General features: G+C 38.0%; 1 protein-coding gene across 2 annotated transcripts in view; it reads right to left on the minus strand.

The window, feature by feature from the left end:
- Positions 1–24734, minus strand: part of LOC102808831 (uncharacterized) — a 68859-nt gene extending 44125 nt beyond the window's left edge. For both annotated transcript variants that reach the window (XM_085506643.1, XM_085506642.1), the window contains exons 1-2: positions 24172–24734; positions 16741–16886 (exon numbers count right to left, since the gene is read on the minus strand). In XM_085506643.1, the coding sequence (XP_085362769.1) occupies positions 16741–16886; positions 24172–24468 (443 nt within the window). In that variant the 5' untranslated portion in view covers positions 24469–24734. The remainder of the gene's footprint in view (positions 1–16740; positions 16887–24171) is intronic.
- Positions 24735–27621: the final 2887 nt, after the last annotated feature.

The raw sequence follows: 27621 nt of genomic DNA on the forward strand, positions 1-27621 counted from the left end.
TAGCACCTATTGTCAAACTACGCCACAGCTAGAGGGGTTAAGAAATTAGCACCTATTGTCAAACTACGCCACAGCTAGAGGGGTAAAGAAATTAGCACCTATTGTCAAACTACCCCACAGCTAGAGAGGTTAAGAAATTAGCACCTATTGTCAAACTACCCCACAGCTAGAGGGGTTAAGAAATTAGCACCTATTGTCAAACTACCCCACAGCTAGAGGGGTTAAGAAATTAGCACCTATTGTCAAACTACCCCACAGCTAGAGGGGTTAAGAAATTAGCACCTATTGTCAAACTACCCCACAGCTAGAGGGGTTAAGAAATTAGCACCTATTGTCAAACTACCCCACAGCTAGAGGGGTTAAGAAATTAGCACCTATTGTCAAACTACCCCACAGCTAGAGGGGTTAAGAAATTAGCACCTATTGTCAAACTACCTCACAGCTAGAGGGGTTAAGAAATTAGCACCTATTGTCAAACTACCCCACAGCTAGAGGGGTTAAGAAATTAGCACCTATTGTCAAACTACCCCACAGCTAGAGGGGTTAAGAAATTAGCACCTATTGTCAAACTACCTCACAGCTAGAGGGGTTAAGAAATTAGCACCTATTGTCAAACTATGCCAAAGCTAGAGGGGTAAAGAAATTAGCACCTATTGTCAAACTACCCCACAGCTAGAGGGGTTAAGAAATTAGCACCTATTGTCAAACTACCCCACAGCTAGAGGGGTTAAGAAATTAGCACCTATTGTCAAACTACCTCACAGCTAGAGGGGTTAAGAAATTAGCACCTATTGTCAAACTACCCCACAGCTAGAGGGGTTAAGAAATTAGCACCTATTGTCAAACTACCCCACAGCTAGAGGGGTTAAGAAAGTAGCACCTATTGTCAAACTACCTCACAGCTAGAGGGGTTAAGAAATTAGCACCTATTGTCAAACTATGCCAAAGCTAGAGGGGTAAAGAAATTAGCACCTATTGTCAATCTACCCCACAGCTAGAGGGGTTAAGAAATTAGCACCTATTGTCAAACTACCTCACAGCTAGAGGGGTTAAGAAATTAGCACCTATTGTCAAACTACCCCACAGATAGAGGGGTTAAGAAATTAGCACCTATTCTCAAACTACCTCACAGCTAGAGGGGTTAAGAAATTAGCACCTATTGTCAAACTACGCCACAGCTAGAGGGGTTAAGAAATTAGCACCTATTGTCAAACTACGCCACAGCTAGATGGGTTAAGAAATTAGCACCTATTGTCAAACTATGCCAAAGCTAGAGGGGTAAAGAAATTAGCACCTATTGTCAATCTACCCCACAGCAAGAGGGGTAAAGAAATTAGCACCTATTGTCAATCTACCCCACAGCTAGAGGGGTAAAGAAATTAGCACCTATTGTCAAACTATGCCAAAGCTAGAGGGGTAAAGAAATTAGCACCTATTGTCAATCTACCCCACAGCTAGAGGGGTAAAGAAATTAGCACCTATTGTCAAACTACCCCACAGCTAGAGAGGTTAAGAAATTAGCACCTATTGTCAAACTACCCCACAGCTAGAGGGGTTAAGAAATTAGCACCTATTGTCAAACTACCCCACAGCTAGAGGGGTTAAGAAATTAGCACCTATTGTCAAACTACCCCACAGCTAGAGGGGTTAAGAAATTAGCACCTATTGTCAAACTACCTCACAGCCAGAGGGGTTAAGAGATTAGCACCTATTGTCAAACTACCCCACAGCTAGAGGGGTTAAGAAATTAGCACCTATTGTCAAACTACCCCATAGCTAGAGAGGTTAAGAAATTAGCACCTATTGTCAAACTACCCCACAGCTAGAGGGGTTAAGAAATTAGCACCTATTGTCAAACTATGCCAAAGCTAGAGGGGTAAAGAAATTAGCACCTATTGTCAAACTACCCCATAGCTAGAGGGGTTAAGAAATTAGCACCTATTGTCAAACTACCCCACAGCTAGAGGGGTTAAGAAATTAGCACCTATTGTCAAACTACCTCACAGCTAGAGGGGTTAAGAAATTAGCACCTATTGTCAAACTACCCCACAGCTAGAGGGGTTAAGAAATTAGCACCTATTGTCAAACTACCCCACAGCTAGAGGGGTTAAGAAAGTAGCACCTATTGTCAAACTACCTCACAGCTAGAGGGGTTAAGAAATTAGCACCTATTGTCAAACTATGCCAAAGCTAGAGGGGTAAAGAAATTAGCACCTATTGTCAATCTACCCCACAGCTAGAGGGGTTAAGAAATTAGCACCTATTGTCAAACTACCTCACAGCTAGAGGGGTTAAGAAATTAGCACCTATTGTCAAACTACCCCACAGATAGAGGGGTTAAGAAATTAGCACCTATTGTCAAACTACCTCACAGCTAGAGGGGTTAAGAAATTAGCACCTATTGTCAAACTACGCCACAGCTAGAGGGGTTAAGAAATTAGCACCTATTGTCAAACTACGCCACAGCTAGAGGGGTTAAGAAATTAGCACCTATTGTCAAACTATGCCAAAGCTAGAGGGGTAAAGAAATTAGCACCTATTGTCAATCTACCCCACAGCAAGAGGGGTAAAGAAATTAGCACCTATTGTCAATCTACCCCACAGCTAGAGGGGTAAAGAAATTAGCACCTATTGTCAAACTATGCCAAAGCTAGAGGGGTAAAGAAATTAGCACCTATTGTCAATCTACCCCACAGCTAGAGGGGTAAAGAAATTAGCACCTATTGTCAAACTACCCCACAGCTAGAGAGGTTAAGAAATTAGCACCTATTGTCAAACTACCCCACAGCTAGAGGGGTTAAGAAATTAGCACCTATTGTCAAACTACCCCACAGCTAGAGGGGTTAAGAAATTAGCACCTATTGTCAAACTACCCCACAGCTAGAGGGGTTAAGAAATTAGCACCTATTGTCAAACTACCTCACAGCTAGAGGGGTTAAGAAATTAGCACCTATTGTTAAACTACCCCACAGCTAGAGGGGTTAAGAAATTAGCACCTATTGTCAAACTATGCCAAAGCTAGAGGGGTAAAGAAATTAGCACCTATTGTCAAACTACCCCACAGCTAGAGGGGTTAAGAAATTAGCACCTATTGTCAAACTACCCCACAGCTAGAGGGGTTAAGAAATTAGCACCTATTGTCAAACTACCTCACAGCTAGAGGGGTTAAGAAATTAGCACCTATTGTCAAACTACCCCACAGCTAGAGGGGTTAAGAAATTAGCACCTATTGTCAAACTACCCCACAGCTAGAGGGGTTAAGAAATTAGCACCTATTGTCAAACTACCTCACAGCTAGAGGGGTTAAGAAATTAGCACCTATTGTCAAACTACCCCACAGCTAGAGGGGTTAAGAAATTAGCACCTATTGTCAAACTACCCCACAGCTAGAGGGGTTAAGAAATTAGCACCTATTGTCAAACTACCTCACAGCTAGAGGGGTTAAGAAATTAGCACCTATTGTCAAACTATGCCAAAGCTAGAGGGGTAAAGAAATTAGCACCTATTGTCAAACTACCCCACAGCTAGAGGGGTTAAGAAATTAGCACCTATTGTCAAACTACCCCACAGCTAGAGGGGTTAAGAAATTAGCACCTATTGTCAAACTACCTCACAGCTAGAGGGGTTAAGAAATTAGCACCTATTGTCAAACTACCCCACAGCTAGAGGGGTTAAGAAATTAGCACCTATTGTCAAACTACCCCACAGCTAGAGGGGTTAAGAAAGTAGCACCTATTGTCAAACTACCTCACAGCTAGAGGGGTTAAGAAATTAGCACCTATTGTCAAACTATGCCAAAGCTAGAGGGGTAAAGAAATTAGCACCTATTGTCAATCTACCCCACAGCTAGAGGGGTTAAGAAATTAGCACCTATTGTCAAACTACCTCACAGCTAGAGGGGTTAAGAAATTAGCACCTATTGTCAAACTACCCCACAGATAGAGGGGTTAAGAAATTAGCACCTATTCTCAAACTACCTCACAGCTAGAGGGGTTAAGAAATTAGCACCTATTGTCAAACTACGCCACAGCTAGAGGGGTTAAGAAATTAGCACCTATTGTCAAACTACGCCACAGCTAGAGGGGTTAAGAAATTAGCACCTATTGTCAAACTATGCCAAAGCTAGAGGGGTAAAGAAATTAGCACCTATTGTCAATCTACCCCACAGCAAGAGGGGTAAAGAAATTAGCACCTATTGTCAATCTACCCCACAGCTAGAGGGGTAAAGAAATTAGCACCTATTGTCAAACTATGCCAAAGCTAGAGGGGTAAAGAAATTAGCACCTATTGTCAAACTACCCCACAGCTAGAGAGGTTAAGAAATTAGCACCTATTGTCAAACTACCCCACAGCTAGAGGGGTTAAGAAATTAGCACCTATTGTCAAACTACCCCACAGCTAGAGGGGTTAAGAAATTAGCACCTATTGTCAAACTACCCCACAGCTAGAGGGGTTAAGAAATTAGCACCTATTGTCAAACTACCTCACAGCCAGAGGGGTTAAGAGATTAGCACCTATTGTCAAACTACCCCACAGCTAGAGGGGTTAAGAAATTAGCACCTATTGTCAAACTACCCCACAGCTAGAGAGGTTAAGAAATTAGCACCTATTGTCAAACTACCCCACAGCTAGAGGGGTTAAGAAATTAGCACCTATTGTCAAACTATGCCAAAGCTAGAGGGGTAAAGAAATTAGCACCTATTGTCAAACTACCCCACAGCTAGAGGGGTTAAGAAATTAGCACCTATTGTCAAACTACCCCACAGCTAGAGGGGTTAAGAAATTAGCACCTATTGTCAAACTACCTCACAGCTAGAGGGGTTAAGAAATTAGCACCTATTGTCAAACTACCCCACAGCTAGAGGGGTTAAGAAATTAGCACCTATTGTCAAACTACCCCACAGCTAGAGGGGTTAAGAAAGTAGCACCTATTGTCAAACTACCTCACAGCTAGAGGGGTTAAGAAATTAGCACCTATTGTCAAACTATGCCAAAGCTAGAGGGGTAAAGAAATTAGCACCTATTGTCAATCTACCCCACAGCTAGAGGGGTTAAGAAATTAGCACCTATTGTCAAACTACCTCACAGCTAGAGGGGTTAAGAAATTAGCACCTATTGTCAAACTACCCCACAGATAGAGGGGTTAAGAAATTAGCACCTATTGTCAAACTACCTCACAGCTAGAGGGGTTAAGAAATTAGCACCTATTGTCAAACTACGCCACAGCTAGAGGGGTTAAGAAATTAGCACCTATTGTCAAACTACGCCACAGCTAGAGGGGTTAAGAAATTAGCACCTATTGTCAAACTATGCCAAAGCTAGAGGGGTAAAGAAATTAGCACCTATTGTCAATCTACCCCACAGCAAGAGGGGTAAAGAAATTAGCACCTATTGTCAATCTACCCCACAGCTAGAGGGGTAAAGAAATTAGCACCTATTGTCAAACTATGCCAAAGCTAGAGGGGTAAAGAAATTAGCACCTATTGTCAATCTACCCCACAGCTAGAGGGGTAAAGAAATTAGCACCTATTGTCAAACTACCCCACAGCTAGAGAGGTTAAGAAATTAGCACCTATTGTCAAACTACCCCACAGCTAGAGGGGTTAAGAAATTAGCACCTATTGTCAAACTACCCCACAGCTAGAGGGGTTAAGAAATTAGCACCTATTGTCAAACTACCCCACAGCTAGAGGGGTTAAGAAATTAGCACCTATTGTCAAACTACCTCACAGCTAGAGGGGTTAAGAAATTAGCACCTATTGTTAAACTACCCCACAGCTAGAGGGGTTAAGAAATTAGCACCTATTGTCAAACTACCCCACAGCTAGAGGGGTTAAGAAATTAGCACCTATTGTCAAACTACCTCACAGCTAGAGGGGTTAAGAAATTAGCACCTATTGTCAAACTATGCCAAAGCTAGAGGGGTAAAGAAATTAGCACCTATTGTCAAACTACCCCACAGCTAGAGGGGTTAAGAAATTAGCACCTATTGTCAAACTACCCCACAGCTAGAGGGGTTAAGAAATTAGCACCTATTGTCAAACTACCTCACAGCTAGAGGGGTTAAGAAATTAGCACCTATTGTCAAACTACCCCACAGCTAGAGGGGTTAAGAAATTAGCACCTATTGTCAAACTACCCCACAGCTAGAGGGGTTAAGAAATTAGCACCTATTGTCAAACTACCTCACAGCTAGAGGGGTTAAGAAATTAGCACCTATTGTCAAACTATGCCAAAGCTAGAGGGGTAAAGAAATTAGCACCTATTGTCAATCTACCCCACAGCTAGAGGGGTTAAGAAATTAGCACCTATTGTCAAACTACCTCACAGCTAGAGGGGTTAAGAAATTAGCACCTATTGTCAAACTACCCCACAGATAGAGGGGTTAAGAAATTAGCACCTATTGTCAAACTACCCCACAGCTAGAGGGGTTAAGAAATTAGCACCTATTGTCAATCTATCCCACAGCTAGAGGGGTTAAGAAAATAGCACCTATTGTCAAACTACGCCACAGCTAGAGGAGTTAAGAAATTAGCACCTATTGTCAAACTACGCCAAAGCTAGAGGGGTTAAGAAATTAGCACCTATTGTCAATCTATCCCACAGCTAGAGGGGTTAAGAAAATAGCACCTATTGTCAAACTACGCCACAGCTAGAGGAGTTAAGAAATTAGCACCTATTGTCAAACTACGCCAAAGCTAGAGGGGTTAAGAAATTAGTACCTATTGTCAAACTATGCCAAAGCTAGAGGGGTTAAGAAATTAGCACCTATTGTCAATCTACCCCACAGCTAGAGGGGTTAAGAAATTAGCACCTATTGTCAATCTACGCCACAGCTAGAGAGGTTAAGAAATTAGCACCTATTGTCAAACTACGCCAAAGCTAGAGGGGTTAAGAAATTAGCACCTATTGTCAATCTACCCCACAGCTAGAGGGGTAAAGAAATTAGCACCTACTGTCAAACTACCCACAGCTAGAGGGGTTAAGAAATTAGCACCTATTGTCAAACTACCCCACAGATAGAGGGGTTAAGAAACAAGTCATTGTCAATGACACGTCCCCGTTCCGTTCATATTTGAGTGACATATACATTCAAAGCAGATCATGACCGAAATGCACCTGCATATGTACAACACATTGTGCTAAATCTGAACAAAATCCATCCATGCATGACTGAGATCCGGTTCTGGAATTGTGAAAATACGTGATTTTGATGCATTTTCGGCCTTAAAATGGCTATCATTTCGCTATTGTTAAGCAGATCATGAAACAAAGGCACATATCTATTTGTGACATGATGTACCATGTGTGTGTGAAGTTTGAACTTGATCAATCCAGACATGTCTTGGATACGGATCCAGAACTGAATTCTTTAACAAAATGGCCGCCAGTCGGCCATTTCGAACTTGATCCGAAAAAAAAAAAGACGTGCATCAAGGTCCTATTATGTTTAATGTATGTACCAAATTTGAACAAAATCCATCCATGCATAACTGAGATACGGGTCCGGAATGGTGAAAATGTGCGATTTCAATGCATTTTCGGCCTTAAAGCGGCCGCCATTTGGCTATCGTTAATGAGATCATGATACAAATGCACATACATATTTGTGACATGATGTACCTTGTGTGTGTGAAGTTTGAACTCGATCAATCCAAGCATGTCTCGGATACGGATCCAGAACTGAATTCTTTAAAACAAAATGGCCGCCAGTCGGCTATTTCGAACTTGATCCGAAAAAAAAAATGACGTGCATCAAGGTCCTATTATGTTTAATGTATGTACCAAGTTTGAATGAAATCCGTCCATGCATAACTGAGATCCGGGTCCGGAATGGTGAAAATGTGCGATTTCAATGCAGTTTCGGCCTTAAAGCGGCCGCCATTTGGCTATCGTTAATGAGATCATGAAACAAATACACATACATATTTGTGACATGATGTACCTTGTGTGTGTGAAGTTTGAACTTGATCAATCCAGACATGTCTCGGATACGGATCCAGAACTGAATTCTTTAAAACAAAATGGCCGCCAGTCGGCTATTTCGAACTTGATCCGAAAAAAAAAATGACGTGCATCAAGGTCCTATTATGTTTAATGTATGTACCAAATTTGAATGAAATCCGTCCATGCATAACTGAGATCCGGGTCCGGAATGGTGAAAATGTGCGATTTCAATGCATTTTCGGCCTTAAAGCGGCCGCCATTTGGCTATCGTTAATGAGATCATGAAACAAATGCACATACATATTTGTGACATGATGTACCTTGTGTGTGTGAAGTTTGAACTCGATCAATCCAAGCATGTCTCAGATACGGATCCAGAACTGAATTCTTTAAAACAAAATGGCCGCCAGTCGGCCATTTCGAACCCGATCCAAAAAAAAAATGACGTGCATCAAGGTCCTATTATGTTTAATGTATGTACCAAATTTGAACAAAATCCGTCCATGCATAACTGAGATCCGGGTCCGGAATGGTGAAAATGTGCGATTTTGATGCATTTTCGGCCTTAAAATGGCCGCTATTCGGCTATCGTTAATCGGATCATGAAAAAAATGCATGTGCATATGTCCCATATAATGTGTGATGTATGAGTGAAGTTTGAACTCAATCGGTCCATGCATGTTCGAGATACAGGTGATCACGGACGCACGGACGCACGGACGCACGGAAGCACGGACGCACACAGGGCAAAACATAAGTCCCCGTTTTCGGACTGCGTCCGAACGGGGACTAATTAGCACCTATTGTCAAACTACCTCACAGCTAGAGGGGTTAAGAAATTAGCACCTATTGTCAAACTACGCCACAGCTAGAGGGGTTAAGAAATTAGCACCTATTGTCAAACTACGCCACAGCTAGAGGGGTTAAGAAATTAGCACCTATTGTCAAACTATGCCAAAGCTAGAGGGGTAAAGAAATTAGCACCTATTGTCAAACTATGCCAAAGCTAGAGGGGTAAAGAAATTAGCACCTATTGTCAATCTACCCCACAGCAAGAGGGGTAAAGAAATTAGCACCTATTGTCAATCTACCCCACAGCTAGAGGGGTAAAGAAATTAGCACCTATTGTCAAACTACCCCACAGCTAGAGGGGTAAAGAAATTAGCGCCTATTGTCAATCTACGCCACAGCTAGAGGGGTTAAGAAATTAGCGCCTATTGTCAAACTACCCCACAGCTAGAGAGGTTAAGAAATTAGCACCTATTGTCAAACTACCCCACAGCTAGAGGGGTTAAGAAATTAGCACCTATTGTCAAACTACCCCACAGCTAGAGGGGTTAAGAAATTAGCACCTATTGTCAAACTACCCCACAGCTAGAGGGGTTAAGAAATTAGCACCTATTGTCAAACTACCTCACAGCTAGAGGGGTTAAGAAATTAGCACCTATTGTCAAACTACCCCACAGCTAGAGGGGTTAAGAAATTAGCACCTATTGTCAAACTACCTCACAGCTAGAGGGGTTAAGAAATTAGCACCTATTGTCAAACTATGCCAAAGCTAGAGGGGTAAAGAAATTAGCACCTATTGTCAAACTACCCCACAGCTAGAGGGGTTAAGAAATTAGCACCTATTGTCAAACTACCCCACAGCTAGAGGGGTTAAGAAATTAGCACCTATTGTCAAACTACCTCACAGCTAGAGGGGTTAAGAAATTAGCACCTATTGTCAAACTATGCCAAAGCTAGAGGGGTAAAGAAATTAGCACCTATTGTCAATCTACCCCACAGCTAGAGGGGTTAAGAAATTAGCACCTATTGTCAAACTACCTCACAGCTAGAGGGGTTAAGAAATTAGAACTTATTGTCAAACTACCCCACAGATAGAGGGGTTAAGAAATTAGCACCTATTGTCAAACTACCCCACAGCTAGAGGGGTTAAGAAATTAGCACCTATTGTCAATCTATCCCACAGCTAGAGGGGTTAAGAAAATAGCACCTATTGTCAAACTACGCCACAGCTAGAGGAGTTAAGAAATTAGCACCTATTGTCAAACTACGCCAAAGCTAGAGGGGTTAAGAAATTAGCACCTATTGTCAAACTATGCCAAAGCTAGAGGGGTTAAGAAATTAGCACCTATTGTCAATCTACCCCACAGCTAGAGGGGTTAAGAAATTAGCACCTATTGTCAATCTACGCCACAGCTAGAGAGGTTAAGAAATTAGCACCTATTGTCAAACCACGCCAAAGCTAGAGGGGTTAAGAAATTAGCACCTACTGTCAAACTACCCCGCAGCTAGAGGGGTTAAGAAATTAGCACCTATTGTCAAACTACCCCACAGCTAGAGGGGTTAAGAAATTAGCACCTATTGTCAAACTATCCGACAGCTAGAGGGGTTAAGAAATTAGCGCCTATTGTCAATCTACCCCACAGCTAGAGGGGTTAAGAGTTTAGCACCTGTTGTCAAACTACCCCACAGCTAGAGGGGTAAAGAAATTAGCGCCTATTGTCAAACTACCCCACAGCTAGAGAAGTTAAGAAAATAGCGCCTATTGTCAATCTACCCCACAGCTAGAGGGGTTAAGAAATTAGCACCTATTGTCAATCTATCCCACAGCTAGAGGGGTAAAGAAATTAGCACCTATTGTCAAACTACCCCACAGCCAGAGGGGTTAAGAGATTAGCACCTATTGTCAATCTACCCCACAGCTAGAGGGGTAAAGAAATTAGCACCTATGGTCAAACTACCCACAGCTAGAGGGGTTAAGAAATTAGCGCCTATTGTCAAACTACCCCACAGCCAGAAGGGTTAAGAGATTAGCACCTATTGTCAAACTACCCCACAGCTAGAGGGGTTAAGAAATTAGCACCTATTGTCAAACTACCCCACAGCTAGAGGGGTTAAGAGTTTAGCACCTATTGCCAAATCATGCCAAAGCTAGGGGGTTAAGAAATTAGCACCTATTGTCAATCGACCCCATACCTAGAAAGGTTTAGAAATTAGCACCTATTGTCAAACTACCCCACAGCTAGAGGGGTTAAGAAATTAGCACCTATTGTCAAACTACCCCACAGCTAGAGGGGTTAAGAAATTAGCACCTATTGTCAATCTACCCCACAGCTAGAGAGGTAAAGAAATTAGCACCTATTGTCAATCTACCCCACAGCTAGAGGGGTTAAGAAATTAGCACCTATTGTCAAACTACGCCAAAGCTAGAGGGGTTAAGAAATTAGCACCTATTGTCAAACTACCCCACAGCTAGAGGGGTTAAGAAATTAGCGCCTATTGTCAATCTACCCCATAGCTAGAAAGGTTTAGAAATTAGCACTTATTGTCAAACTACCCTACAGCTAGTGGGGTTAAGAAATTAGCACCTATTGTCAAACTACGCCACAGCTAGAGGGGTTAAGAAATTAGCACCTATTGTCAATCAACCCTATACCTAGAGGGGTTGAGAAATTAGCACCTATTGTCAAACTACCCCACAGCTAGAGGGGTTAAGAAATTAGCACCTATTGTCAATCTATCCCACAGCTAGTGGGGTTAAGAAATTAGCGCCTATTGTCAAACTATGCCACAGCTAGAGGGGTTAAGAAATTAGCACCTATTGTCAATCAACCCTATACCTAGAGGGGTTGAGAAATTAGCACCTATTGTCAAACTACCCCACAGCTAGAGGGGTTAAGAAATTAGCACCTATTGTCAATCCACCCCACAGCTAGAGAGGTAAAGAAATTAGCACCTATTGTCAATCTACCCCACAGCTAGAGGGGTTAAGAAATTAGCACCTATTGTCAAACTACGCCACAGCTAGAGGGGTTAAGAAATTAGCACCTATTGTCAAACCACCCCACAGCTAGAGGGGTTAAGAAATTAGCGCCTATTGTCAAAGTACGCCACAGATAGAGGGGTTAAGAAATTAGCGCCTATTGTCAAACTACCCCACAGCTAGAGGGGTTAAGAAATTAGCACCTATTGTCAAACTATGCCACAGCTAGAGGGGTTAAGAAATTAGCACCTATTGTCAATCTACGCCACAGCTAGAGGGGTTAAGAAATTAACACCTATTGTCAAACTACCCCACAGCTAGAGGGGTTAAGAAATTAGCACCTATTGTCAAACTACCCCACAGCTAGAGAGGTTAAGAAATTAGCACCTATTGTCAAACTACCCCACAGCCAGAGGGGTTAAGAAATTAGCACCTATTGTCAAACTACGCCAAAGCTAGAGGGGTTAAGAAATTAGCACCTATTGTCAAACTACGCCAAAGCTAGAGGGGTTAAGAAATTAGCACCTATTGTCAAACTACCCCACAGCTAGAGAGGTTAAGAAATTAACACCTATTGTCAAACTACCCCACAGCTAGAGGGGTTAAGAAATTAGCACCTATTGTCAAACTACCCCACAGCTAGAGAGGTTAAGAAATTAGCGCCTATTGTCAAACTACCCCACAGCTAGAGAGGTTAAGAAATTAGCACCTATTGTCAAACTACCCCACAGCTAGAGGGGTTAAGAAATTAGCACCTATTGTCAAACTACCCCACAGCTAGAGAGGTTAAGAAATTAGCACCTATTGTCAAACTACCCCACAGCTAGAGGGGTTAAGAAATTAGCACCTATTGTCAAACTACCCCACAGCTAGAGAGGTTAAGAAATTAGCGCCTATTGTCAAACTACCCCACAGCTAGAGAGGTTAAGAAATTAGCACCTATTGTCAAACTAACCCACAGCTAGAGAGGTTAAGAAATTAGCACCTATTGTCAAACTACCCCACAGCCAGAGGGGTAAAGAAATTAGCACCTATTGTCAAACTACCCCACAGCCAGAGGGGTTAAGAGATTAGCACCTATTGTCAATCTACCCCACAGCTAGAGGGGTAAAGAAATTAGCACCTATTGTCAAACTACCCCACAGCTAGAGGGGTTAAGAAATTAGCACCTACAGTACTTGTCAATCTACCCCACAGCTAGAGGGGTAAAGAAATTAGCACCTATTGTCAAACTACCCCACAGCTAGAGGGGTTAAGAAATTAGCACCTATTGTCAAACTACCCCACAGCTAGAGGGGTTAAGAGTTTAGCACCTATTGTCAAACTACCCCACAGCTAGAGGGGTAAAGAAATTAGCGCCTATTGTCAAACTACCCCACAGCTAGAGAGGTTAAGAAATTAGCGCCTATTGTCAAACTACGCCAGAGCTAGAGGGGTTAAGGAATTAGCGCCTATTGTCAAACTATCCGACAGCTAGAGGGGTTAAGAAATTAGCACCTATTGTCAAACTACCCCACAGCCAGAGGGGTAAAGAAATTAGCACCTATTGTCAAACTACCCCACAGCCAGAGGGGTTAAGAGATTAGCACCTATTGTCAATCTACCCCACAGCTAGAGGGGTAAAGAAATTAGCACCTATTGTCAAACTACCCCACAGCTAGAGGGGTTAAGAAATTAGCACCTACAGTACTTGTCAATCTACCCCACAGCTAGAGGGGTAAAGAAATTAGCACCTATTGTCAAACTACCCCACAGCTAGAGGGGTTAAGAAATTAGCACCTATTGTCAAACTACCCCACAGCTAGAGGGGTTAAGAGTTTAGCACCTATTGTCAAACTACCCCACAGCTAGAGGGGTAAAGAAATTAGCGCCTATTGTCAAACTACCCCACAGCTAGAGAGGTTAAGAAATTAGCGCCTATTGTCAAACTACGCCAGAGCTAGAGGGGTTAAGAAATTAGCGCCTATTGTCAAACTATCCGACAGCTAGAGGGGTTAAGAAATTAGCACCTATTGTCAAACTACCCCACAGCTAGAGGGGTTAAGAAATTAGCGCCTATTGTCAAACTACCCCACAGCTAGAGGGGTTAAGAAATTAGCACCTATTGTCAAACTATCCCACAGCTAGAGGGGTTAAGAAATTAGCACCTATTGTCAAACTACCCCACAGCTAGAGGGGTTAAGTAATTAGCGCCTATTGTCAAACTACCCCACAGCTAGAGGGGTTAAGAAATTAGCGCCTATTGTCAAACTACGCCACAGATAGAGGGGTTAAGAAATTAGCACCTATTGTCAAACTATCCCACAGCTAGAGGGGTTAAGAAATTAGCACCTATTGTCAAACTACCCCACAGCTAGAGGGGTTAAGAAATTAGCACCTATTGTCAAACTACCCCACAGCTAGAGGGGTTAAGAAATTAGCACCTATTGTCAAACTACCCCACAGCTAGAGGGGTTAAGAAATTAGCACCTATTGTCAAACTACCCCACAGCTAGAGGGGTTAAGAAATTAGCACCTATTGTCAAACTACCCCACAGCTAGAGGGGTTAAGAAATTAGCACCTATTGTCAAACTACCCCACAGCTAGAGGGGTTAAGAAATTAGCGCCTATTGTCAATCTACCCCACAGCTAGAGAGGTTAAGAAATTAGCACCTATTGTCAAACTACCCCACAGCCAGAGGGGTTAAGAAATTAGCACCTATGGTCAAACTACCCACAGCTAGAGGGGTTAAGAAATTAGCGCCTATTGTCAAACTACCCCACAGCCAGAAGGGTTAAGAGATTAGCACCTATTGTCAAACTACCCCACAGCTAGAGAGGTTAAGAAATTAGCACCTATTGTCAAACCACCCCACAGCTAGAGAGGTTAAGAAATTAGCACCTATTGTCAATCTACCCCACAGCTAGAGGGGTTAAGAAATTAGCGCCTATTGTCAAACTACCCCACAGCCAGAAGGGTTAAGAGATTAGCACCTATTGTCAAACTACCCCACAGCTAGAGGGGTTAAGAAATTAGCACCTATGGTCAAACTACCCACAGCTAGAGGGGTTAAGAAATTAGCGCCTATTGTCAAACTATCCCACAGCCAGAAGGGTTAAGAGATTAGCACCTATTGTCAAACTACCCCACAGCTAGAGGGGTTAAGAAATTAGCACCTATTGTCAAACTACCCCACAGCTAGAAGGGTTAAGAAATTAGCACCTATTGTCAAACTACCCCACAGCCAGAGGGGTTAAGAGATTAGCACCTATTGTCAAACTACCCCACAGCTAGAGGGGTTAAGAAATTAGCACCTATTGTCAAACTACCCCACAGCCAGGGGGGTTAAGTAATTAGCGCCTATTGTCAAACTACCCCACAGCTAGAGGGGTTAAGAGATCCATGTTAGCCTTTATCAAACTACCCAATGGCTCATGTGGTTTAGTTTGTAGCAACTCAATTATTTTATTATGTTGTGTTTGTCTATTCCTACACCTTTTTTTTTTATTAGAGAATAAATGGTGTTGCACTGCCCATTATTATGTTAACAAATGGAAAATGGGAAGAGTCTAGACATAGTGAAGCCCATTATTTAATACATTACCATACAACTGTGTGGAGTCCTATATTTTAATTATATTTCACAAATTTGAATAAATGCACAAGAAGAAAGAAATTTTCTGTCTTGTTAGTGTGCGAAACATGTATTCTCATTACATGTACATATTTGTTATAATAATCTTTATTGTGTTCATATCCCTATTGTGAATTTTGAATAAAATGCAATACAGATGTGAAGAAAGAAAAACAAACAAGATGAGAATAAAAAAAAAGGAAAACTGACAAGCAAATAAAAGCAGAAATAATAATGGAAAAATAAATTGGATTGTTTTCCATATTTGTGTTGGTGAATATTTGGTTTACTAATACACGTACATGTCCTAATCCTGTGATTTTTTTGTTGTTATTGTCTAAAATCTGTTTTCCATTTTTTCCAAATTTTGTTTTAAGTTTTTTTGCATTTTTTCTTCTTGCAAAAAATGTTTGTATGTGATTTTTCAGATAAAAATAGCCAGAACTGTTCAACCTTATATTTGGTTTGTTTTATGCAATATCACACACAAATTGATTCATCTGTTTGAGAATCACAAACACAGCCAGCTTAGCATCTTATTAACAGGCTGCACATGTTACTATGCATGATACTACAATAACCTTATTAACTTAGATATAGGCAAATACAGACTACAGTGTTTATACCAACGTCTTGTACAATTCACAGGTAGATATAGGCAAATACAGACTACAGTGTTTATACCAACGTCTTGTACAATTCACAGGTCATTCGCACTGTATTTTCAATAGACAGAATAGTAAATAAAGCATAATGCGATACTGGCCATCAGGTAATCCCTTAAACAAACATTAGTATGGAATATACACTACCATATTCACCTATATCTATGCTTTCAGATTATATATAAGTTGTTAGTATGTTTAGTCAATTTTTAGAGAATGTCTGAATCAGTTTTACCCCTATTACCATAACAACAGGCAGGACACAACATAATATGAGGTTATTACGAGAATACCTCAAAGTATACACGAAGACAGTATAGCTGAAGTATTGACCGCGGCACAGCAGAGGTCGATGCATGGTGTACTGTCTGAGTGCATACTTTGAGGTATTCTCGTAATAACCTTATTATTATACATCTTTTCCATCCAAGGATACACCATGGGAATGCCGAAATCCAAAAAGTTTAGAACAGAATCAGCGAACTTCTTTCTGTGGAGTCTGGTCAAACCCTGTTGTTTTTTATTGTTAGAGGAAGCTTACGTGCATAATCATTCCATATTTGGAATTCGCATTTCCAAATATGGTAGGATGAAAATACCCTGTAAAATACCGTAAAATTACGGCACACTGTAACTTATGGCGTTACAGTGACAGATGTATAATAATAGTTATTAACACACCATTGTTATTGGCCATATTTGGCTGCTGTGTTTTGAATTTAAATACAAATATTTCAAACTGACCTAAAGTTTCTTGCTTGATATGGCATAGGATTGGGATTAAACTGGTTGAGTAGATCACCCTCTATCAGATCATTATATTCATTTAAACCAGGAGACACTGCACTGGTCAAGTTGTCTTTAAGTTTCCTTGTGTACTGTGAGGAAACCTGTGAAGAAATGAATACATTATAAATATCTTAAGGCACTGCATCATGGGAAAAGTAAGCCAAAGAAGACATTGCCTTGAACACAAAGAACAAAGTGAATGTTGATGTGAACATGTACAATACTGATGTAAACACATACTATGTTGATGTGAACATATACTATGTTGATGTGAACATGTACTATGTTGATGTGAACATGTACTATGTTGCTGTAAACATATACTATGTTGGTGTAAACATGTACTATGTTGATGTGAACATGTACTATGTTGGTGTGAACATGTACTATGTTTCTGTAAACATATACTATGTTGGTGTGAACATGTACTATGTTGCTGTAAACACATACTATGTTGATGTGAACATGTACTATGTTGCTCTAAACATATACTATGTTGATGTGAACATGTACTATGTTGATGTGAACATGTACTACGTTGGTGTGAACATGTACTATGTTTCTGTAAACATATACTATGTTGATGTGAACATGTACTATGTTGATGTGAACATGTACTATGTTGATGTGAACATGTACTATGTTGCTGTAAACATATACTATGTTGATGTGAACATGTACTATGTTGATGTGAACATGTACTATGTTGATGTGAACATGTACTATGTTGATGTGAACATGTACTATGTTGATGTGAACATGTACTATGTTGGTGTGAACATGTACTATGTTTCTGTAAACATACTATGTTGATGTGAACATGTACTAAGTTGCTGTAAATATATACTATGTTGATGTGAACATGTACTATGTTGATGTGAACATATACTATGTTGATGTGAACATGTACTATGTTGCTGTAAATATATACTATGTTGATGTGAACATGTACTATGTTGATGTGAACATATACTATGTTGATGTGAACATATACTATGTTGGTGTGAACATGTACTATGTTTCTGAAAACATATACTATGTTGATGTGACATGTACTATGTTTCTGTAAACATATACTATGATGATGTGAACATGTACTATGTTGATGTGAACATGTACTATGTTGCTGTAAACATATACTATGTTGCTGTAAACATATACTATGTTGATGTGAACATGCACTATGTTGATGTGAACATGTACTATGTTGATGTAAACATGTACTATGTTGCTGTGAGCATGTACTATGTTGATGTGAACATGTACCTTGTTGATGTGAACATGTACTATGTTGCTGTGAACATGTACTATGTTGATGTGAACATGTACTATGTTTCTGTAAACATATATTATGTTGATGTGAACATATACTATGTTGATGTGAACATGTACTATGTTGATGTGAACATGAACTATGTTGATGTGAACATGTACTATGTTTCTGTAAACATATACTATGTTGATGTGAGCATGTACTATGTTTCTGTAAACATATACTATGTTGATGTGAACATGTACTATGTTGCTGTAAACATATACTATGTTGATGTGAACATATACTATGTTGATGTGAACATGCACTATATTGATGTGAACATTTACTATGTTGATGTGAACATGTACTATGTTGATGTGAACATGTACTATGTTTCTGTAAACATATACTATGATGATGTGAACATGTACTATGTTGATGTGAACATGTACTATGTTGCTGTAAACATACTATGTTGATGTGAACATGCACTATATTGATGTGAACATTTACTATGTTGATGTGAACATGTACTATGTTGGTGTGAACATGTACTATGTTTCTGTAAACATATACTATGTTGCTGTAAACATATACTATGTTGATGTGAACATGTACTATGTTTCTGTAAACATATACTATGTTGATGTAAACATGCACTATGTTGATGTGAACATGTACTATGTTGATGTGAACATGTACTATGCTGCTGTGAGCATGTAATATGTTGATGTGAACATGTACTATGTTGATGTGAACATGTACTATGTTGCTGTGAACATGTACTATGTTGATGTGAACATGTACTATGTTGATGTGAACATGTACTATGTTGCTGTAAACATGTACTATGTTGCTGTAAACACATACAATGTTCATTATCACTAGACATTTATAAAATGATGGAGCATGATTCTCATATTTTTATTCACTCATGTTGAATTGATTTGACTTGATTGACAGGAAATTGCAACCGTTTTCTAAATACGTGTACATGCCATTTCTATCAGCAGTTGATGTGTTCCGGTGAGTTTTGATTGTCACTGGGGATCTATACTCTTGCCATTGCTTTTTTGTTTTAAGTGATTCATTGGTGATATGACCCAAGCTTTGATTAACCATCCAAACATGTATTTGATAGTTGGACTGTCTGTCTGTCAGTGTGATTGTTGCATTATGACAACATACAATGTAACAATCAATGGTGCTAGATGGCAGCAATGCATGCTGGTTGTTATTAATGGGTGCCAGACAGTGCTGTCCAGCATGAGATTGCTGCATTTATGTTGATGCAATAAAAACTCTGTAGAGATTAATGTTATAATTCATTCTAATAGAATATCATTTGGAGTATCAAACAACCAATTAAGCATGTCTAAAAATGAAAGCTTTGAAAGTAAGGGTGTCATTAGAAGCATACTATGACCCCATAGCTAGGCAATATTGTCATGATATATGCTTTGTAAGTAATGTAAACTGCCATTGTATAGTAATTCTGGGATTCCACAGAACATAGTTACACATTCTTGTTGTAACAACTGTAAATAGAATTTTTATTTTGTGTTATCTTCCACAAATTGATGTCTCTTTAATTATTGCTAAAACTTTAATAGTCTTAATTTTGTTCAAGTATAAATGGTATTTTTTCAATTATTGCTAAAACTTTAATAGTCTTAATTTTGTTCAAGTATAAATGGTATTTTTTCCGTTTGTTATTTGATGTGGATGTTGCGATTTTTCTTGTAAATGACTTGTAAGCGTTTTGCGATTTTTTCGTAAAGTTTCATAATTTTCACATTTATCATATTGTCGTTGTTTTTTATTGTATTTCAGTCTGCATTTATTGCCATTCCATCATGATTGCGCTGCTTTTTTGCTTCATACATTTTAACTTTTATGATCACCATTGTATGTCAGATCATTTCTTCAAATGATAGCACAATTTTTAATGAGATAAATGTAAGCGCGACACAATGTGCAAATGTGTATGGCATGTTAGGTAAAGGACTTATTATAGGTGTAAATACAATGAAAACACTGGTTCCATCACTCAATGATACAATAGCTGTGGTATTTACTATGCATTTTATGTACCGGTATGTGTTGTGTTAGTAAATAAATATTAGATCAGGGTAGCAGCAAGTCCACAGGACACCAGACAGATAACTGATTCCATGGACAATTTTTGGTTTTGTGGGGAGTTCCACTTCCATGACCCCAAAGTAATTTTTAGCTAGCTTTGACTCTCACTCGCCATTCGTCAATCAATCAATATCAATGTTCTTAAGAGAAGTCTGAAAAGTCATTTGTTTAGAAGACAGTTATTCATTTAAATGGTAATGTTATTTTTAAAGTGTTTTGAAAACGTTTTAGTCTATTTTTTTTATAATGCTGTTAATTTTTCTCTTAATATGATTTGTATTCATGTTTGGTACAGCAGTGTGTGGTGCAGTGAACATCACTTAACTAAATTTGTATTATTATTACTTATATCTTATGTTTCTTGACTGCATATGACCATCAAACACAAACTTGACATGGCCGACATAACTCTCACAAGATGGCACTATCCCAAAGGACTATATGAATCCAAAACTGAATACTCATTTGCCAGTACAGCCTTTATTCACAAAATTCACTAATTACTATGTTTCCAATACTTGGAATGAGTTAATATTTAGACAATGGAAATCCAAAGTCTTTCTAAATATTTACCAAAGACCTACATTTTTAAACATTTATATAAAGTCAAATATATTTTAATATGCAGCTTTTTTTTTTTTAAATATTATTTTTTGTACTTTATTTTTTATTTAACAGTTATTTACTCTTTATGTTATGCATCTAGAACTACATTTATGAGAATAGGCACAATATAAGTTGCCTGTATTATTAATTTTATTATCATTATTAGGTTTTACAATTATGAACAAACATTATATCTGTGATTACCTGGCCATAACACATCAACTGGTGAAAGCCTCCATAGAAAGTCACAGATTGCTGATATTTACTGTTATAAAAAGCCCCAGTAGATAATGTGTTAATTTTCATTTAATCCTCACCAAATTAAAATTATTAAACTCATTTATTAAAATTATATTTCAGAATAATTCACAATTGCTTAAAAATAGGAGAGAGCAATATACGTTCCATATTGGTAAATGCCACACATGTCTGTATGGCATAATGAAGTAAAAAAGTTACAATAGTACACTGTACCAGCAAGACAATATTCAAATCTGGTGACCCACAGAAAAAGGCCAATATTTCGGATCAATGAAAGTGAATACTTTGTTAAAGGATAGACTATCTTCAATGGAGTATACGGTTAAAGTAACTATTATGTTAGCTTTGATGTCTTCTTAAACACAGAAAAACTACATGAATACAGAAAAACATTTCAGATCAAGTATTAGTTCAAAATTAGTTTCTATAAAAGTGCAATAAAATATTTCTTGCCTCAGAAAAATATCTACAACAATTTTACTTTAAAATGTACTTTAAAGTATCTGATCTACAGGGACTTTTATTCCATAAAAAAGGTAGTAGACCGTGCCCAGGAAAGTGAAGGTACAAATGTAGAACATATTGAATGATTCAAACTTGCATGAGTCGCAATACACTGCTTGTCTGTGTTTCCAACTCATAGTGTAACAAATCCCCTCAAATAAAAGTGTCAACTAACTCGTATGCAGTCTTGGAAAATATGCAAATTATTATGCCAAAGTAAGAAAAATGAATATGCAAATTATTATGCCAAAGTAAGAAAAATGAATATGCAAATTATTATGCCAAAGTAAGAAAAATGAATATGCAAATTATTATGCCAAAGTAAGAAAAATGAATATGCAAATTATTATGCCAAAGTAAGAAAAATGAATATGCACATTATTATGCCAAAGTAAGAAAAATGAATATGCAAATTATTATGCCAAAGTAAGAAAAATGAATATGCAAATTATTATGCCAAAGTAAGAAAAATGAATATGCAAATTATTATGCCAAAGTAAGAAAAATGAATATGCACATTATTATGCCAAAGTAAGAAAAATGAATATGCAAATTATTATGCCAAAGTAAGAAAAATGAATATGCAAATTATTATGCCAAAGTAAGAAAAATGAATATGCAAATTATTATGCCAAAGTAAGAAAAATGAATATGCAAATTATTATGCCAAAGTAAGAAAAATGAATATGCACATTATTATGCCAAAGTAAGAAAAATGAATATGCAAATTATTATGCCAAAGTAAGAAAAATGAATATGCAAATTATTATGCCAAAGTAAGAAAAATGAATATGCAAATTATTATGCCAAAGTAAGAAAAATGAATATGCACATTATTATGCCAAAGTAAGAAAAATGAATATGCAAATTATTATGCCAAAGTAAGAAAAATGAATATGCAAATTATTATGCCAAAGTAAGAAAAATGAATATGCAAATTATTATGCCAAAGTAAGAAAAATGAATATGCAAATTATTATGCCAAAGTAAGAAAAATGAATATGCACATTATTATGCCAAAGTAAGAAAAATGAATATGCAAATTATTATGCCAAAGTAAGAAAAATGAATATGCAAATTATTATGCCAAAGTAAGAAAAATGAATATGCAAATTATTATGCCAAAGTAAGAAAAATGAATATGCAAATTATTATGCCAAAGTAAGAAAAATGAATATGCAAATTATTATGCCAAAGTAAGAAAAATGAATATGCAAATTATTATGCCAAAGTAAGAAAAATTAATATGCACATTATTTGTGGCTCATGCTAAATATTTTTATATTTTTATTTTTCGGGTTGAAAAACTTTCACAATCATACTCAGCAACACACACCTTCTCAATTTCAGATGATTTTCTCATCCTTTTCATCTGGTTATCCTTGTTTCTCAGCGGTCTTACATATGATATACTGTAAAATGACTAATTTACACTGGGTTTAAATTTCGCTGATTTACCATTTCAGGCATATTCAGTTGGTTTTAAATTCACAGTTTTATCATTTAGATAATGTGTTATATGCAAAATATTACATATTCACTGGGTTCTAAATTAGCACATTTTCCAGTCAGCGAAATAAGCATAATTAAAACCCAGTGAATAATTAACCCCTTTACAGTATATAGTTCTTCTATCTGTTCCTTTTTGTACAAACCCACACTCACTCTACAACCTTTTAATAATTGTCTCAAATATGCCACTGTCTTCTTCAGAGGTTGCCTGTCCATTTTTGAACGTTTATATTTTGTCCCACCCTTACCCGTTGCTAGGTTTATGCATGTACAAAGAGAATTACATCATGTCTGTCAGTAATTCAGGAATCAATATTTGACTCAGAATGCAACCTTTGTTTAGACCAACAAACAGCAGAATTAGCCAAGCTAGCTATTTTAGGGTCTACATGCTGAACATAAAGAAGCTAACAACTGGAAAACATGATTTTGCTTCAAGCAATATTTAGCAATGGTCTTTTTCATATTTTATTCAGAGAAGTGGTGTTTATTTATTTTCAACTGATTCTGCAGTAAGTTTGAATTTTTGAAAAGCTGTGAAGTAAGTTAAATGTAATATGGAATCACTTGTTTTTTTTACTCAATGACATTTGACAATGGTTGTAAACAACACCACAACAAAAACATGGTTCTCTCAGTAATCTAACTTAAAGTCTATTGTCGGTAGAGAATATACTTCAAGTTCAATGGTTTATTATTCAGTAAGGTGGACAAGAGACGACAAAACAGTGGTATCTGTGTCACAAATAATAAAATACATGCTGTGTTAGAACACAATGTAGTGACAGCATTGATCATTGTTACCAAAGTGAATGTAGGAGATCGTCCCTTTACCGCCGTGACCACGCTCGTCTAGTCTGAGTCGGGCTGTATTCTCTAAGACAAGGACAGCGCTACAGGTGTATCCAAGGACGTACACTACAGTCTTTAAAATTAAGAATATAGACTGCAAGGGGACGTAGCGTTTGATTTGAAAAGTATGGGGTACACTGTAAGCTTTTAAGTCGTTCAATTCAGAACAAAGTGCTGTAAAAAGCCAAAATAATAAACGACCCTTAAACGATCGATGGACAGGGGCCATTTTGGTTTGCGTGGATTTATCTTACCTTAGGGGGAATTCTTGACGTCCTGACTGTGTGTAGCGTCGTGTGTTCTCGTCGGTAGCCATTCCTGGCAGAGCTTGCCAGCTCTACTAGTTGTGGTAATTTCTCCAAGTCCGGAAGAGTGTGTGCTTTATTCAGAGATAACACTGAATCGTGTGATTTGGTCGGCGAAGGACTGTAAAGGTGTTGAATATTTGGGATATGTCGTGGAAGTGACGGAAAGATCGCCTTATTGGGATCGCCGTCTGAGTTAAATTTCTCCTGTAACTGCTCCGACATCATTCTACGGGCAAGTTCCATTTGGACGGTAAAATATCGTCACGACATAAAAACACCCGGTTATATCCACTTTGCGTTCACAATAGCTTTGACACCGGTCAGTTCAGTCGCGGTTGTTGTGTTGATCACGCACAGACAGGGCCCACTGCAAACACGGTACAACATACAGACTCGCAAAATATCCTCAAAAAGGTCTTCTTTTTGGGCGGCATATAGTTGTCATGGTTACTCGACTATTAGATTTAGCCCATAATGTGTTCAAAATTAGGAGAATATTCATGAAAAATAGAGCAAAAACATCACTCGTAGTGATCACCAAAAACTGTGATTTGATCCTTCGTTACCGCACCGTAGATACAGGGGTCATGCGCGACGATATGGTAATGCATGCAAATCAGCTGCTGCGAAAACCAATCAATCACAAAACGTCCAGACTACTTTTTTTATTATTTGACATAATTACCAATCTTTGTGTAAACAATAAACTCAAGAGTCGAATCAATATTGATGAAATGTGGTTAACTAAAGCACGAATGTCTGTGAATAACATTAAACTGGAAAGCAATGAACGCGTTGTCCAAACCATCCGCGGTTCAGTGGCAAGCACCTGTTGAATGCTTATGTGCGTTGCCAATGGTTACGCCGGGAAATGTTATTGTAATGTGTAACGGATTATCCGGAGCTGGAATTGTCCATCGTTTGTCTGTTTCATTGAAAAGAAAAAAAAAATAAAGCACCTAGGCTATCTCCAGAGAATCAAATATGTCATTACAATACACGCGTACACTACGACGACTTCCCGGGTACTACTGTATTACGCAAGCTCCATTGTACTAGCGTTCTGTGTCAATTGCTGGTTCTTATAAGAAAATTGTCATCATATAAACAAACTTATAGAAATATTTCTGCAATCTACATAATTGATATTATTATCATGACACAATATTAATCTTTAATGTAACGACAAACAAAATGTTCCTCTACAACTTGAAAAATATCTCGTTTAATCAAATTAGTCTGAGGACTTCAGTTTTGATTCACTCTGCAGTGATAAAACAGGAAGGAACGTTAACGCTCAAACATATGTCGCCATGACAACCAAAACACAAATTTGTTTCCTGTTTTTGTGTTTCACTCACACAAATAGGTACAAACTTTATTTCACACGTGTAGATACTTTTACATTTCTAATTTCGAGTTTAAAATGAAATATAAAGTTAATAGTAAAATCGAGTCAGTCAATAGATTGAGTAGACAAAAACAAGAAATAAAAACAAACCAGATGATGAAGTGCACATTCGTTCACTGTTATTTGTTCACACATTGGGAGCTGTAATCGTAGTTTTATGTTTTGATTGTAGTATATATTTCAATTGATTTCCTTCATTCTAATTCATGAAATTTGCATTTTGGTTCTTCAACTTCATTACAATAGGAACATAATCTGTCTGTTATTGTTTTTTATGTAGTGTAATCGCAATGGCAACATTTACTCAGTCTGTTGCCAACGTTTACAATTCGACGACACAAACGTAGATGTTACTACAGTTGTTGTCATAACATAAACTAATGAACGAGTTGTCAATTACATATGATAATATCAATGAAATCTGTTTTGCTATAATTTGTACTAACCCTACTAAAATTGTTTAACAATACCCCTGTAATTATTGATACATTAACAAATATTACACGTATAGGAATTATTTTGCTTTAACCTTTACGGAGAAATATAAGAGTAGTTTTGTTTAGAACGAGTTGCGTAATTTGACTCTCAGATGGCGCCATGGTTTCGTCAGTCCTGAAATTTGTTCTGAGAGTTTTCTAGTATTTGGACATCAAGAAACATTTAAATGGTCGAAAAGTTACTTTCAATGAATACTGTGATATTATACATGCTAAGACTGATATATTGATATACACACGGCGGGTCTATTACTCCATAACCGTTTAATAGGCAGGTAAACAGTGAACATAATTACCGGTCAGATAATCGTAAAATTGAAAGCTAAGTTTCTGACACTTACAGTACTTACAAATTGAAACACAATGGTGGTGGTGGTGGATGTGGGGATCGCCAGCCTATTTTTTGAGAAAATGATGGTTGTATTTTAGTGGAAAGAGGACGTTTTGTCAGTATCACTTTTTTACCATAGGTTCCTATGGCATATTTGTAGTCTGGTCATATAGGCTGAAGAAAAAAAAAACATTTATTGGAAATGATTTGGTACTTTTTGTTGTCCTGATTAGTTCAAAAATCTGGGTTTTAAACATTATAAAACATTGTGTTTTATAGAATTGTTCTAAAAATAGCGAAGTTTCTCAAAATACGTAACTGTAACACACAACAAAATGTTATTTCATGGTGCCATGAGACAGTAATATTTATGCGATTTATGACCAACTTCCTCAAACATTATGAGTAGGCCTAATCTTTTAGGACTATAGCCAATAATCAAACCCTATGACTACTCATCTTCAGTTCTAAGAAATTAGTATAAATACCGAATTACTATACATTTATACTATTTAGAATGAGTGTACCCTGTGCAGTATCTCCCCAATAGTTTTTGCGATTAATTGTCGCATTCGAATGTATGACGAATACTCTGCAAAGCTCCCACGTGAATACAGAGTATATGCAATTATTGTTGTTTTATATAAAAAAACAATAGGTAAGAAATGGCATTAGAGGTTAGGATCGTCAGCCAGCAGAAGTTCAGCACCAATATATAGCAAATTTGATCAAAATCTGCTTTACAGTTTTTGAGATTTTATAAACACATGCTGAAATGAGATAAATAATATGCACAAAAAACATGGCCCTATGTCTGCGCAACATTCCCTTATCAATGACATACGAGTAATCTCTGTTCAGTATTTAGTCATTATATCAAAAATAAACAAAAGATGACATTGTGAGTTTTCAGCAATTACTACAAATATCTTAAATTTCTTATATCTTAATCTAATCCAAGATATGCCAAAAATTATTAACATACATGTCACAGTTAGCATAAATATATTTCATTGGAGATCCCAGAAGAGTAGCAGGATACGCAACATAGTGTATCAATGACAATATCCAACAAGTGCACATATGGCATAATCCATGGCAAAGTATCACTCGAAAGCCAGTCCGAAGTTACACCAAAGTTGTGAGCTCGTGTGATA

The sequence above is a fragment of the Saccoglossus kowalevskii genome, chromosome 12 (assembly GCF_978046115.1).
Source record: "Saccoglossus kowalevskii chromosome 12, keSacKowa6.1, whole genome shotgun sequence".
Taxonomy (NCBI): domain Eukaryota; kingdom Metazoa; phylum Hemichordata; class Enteropneusta; family Harrimaniidae; genus Saccoglossus; species Saccoglossus kowalevskii.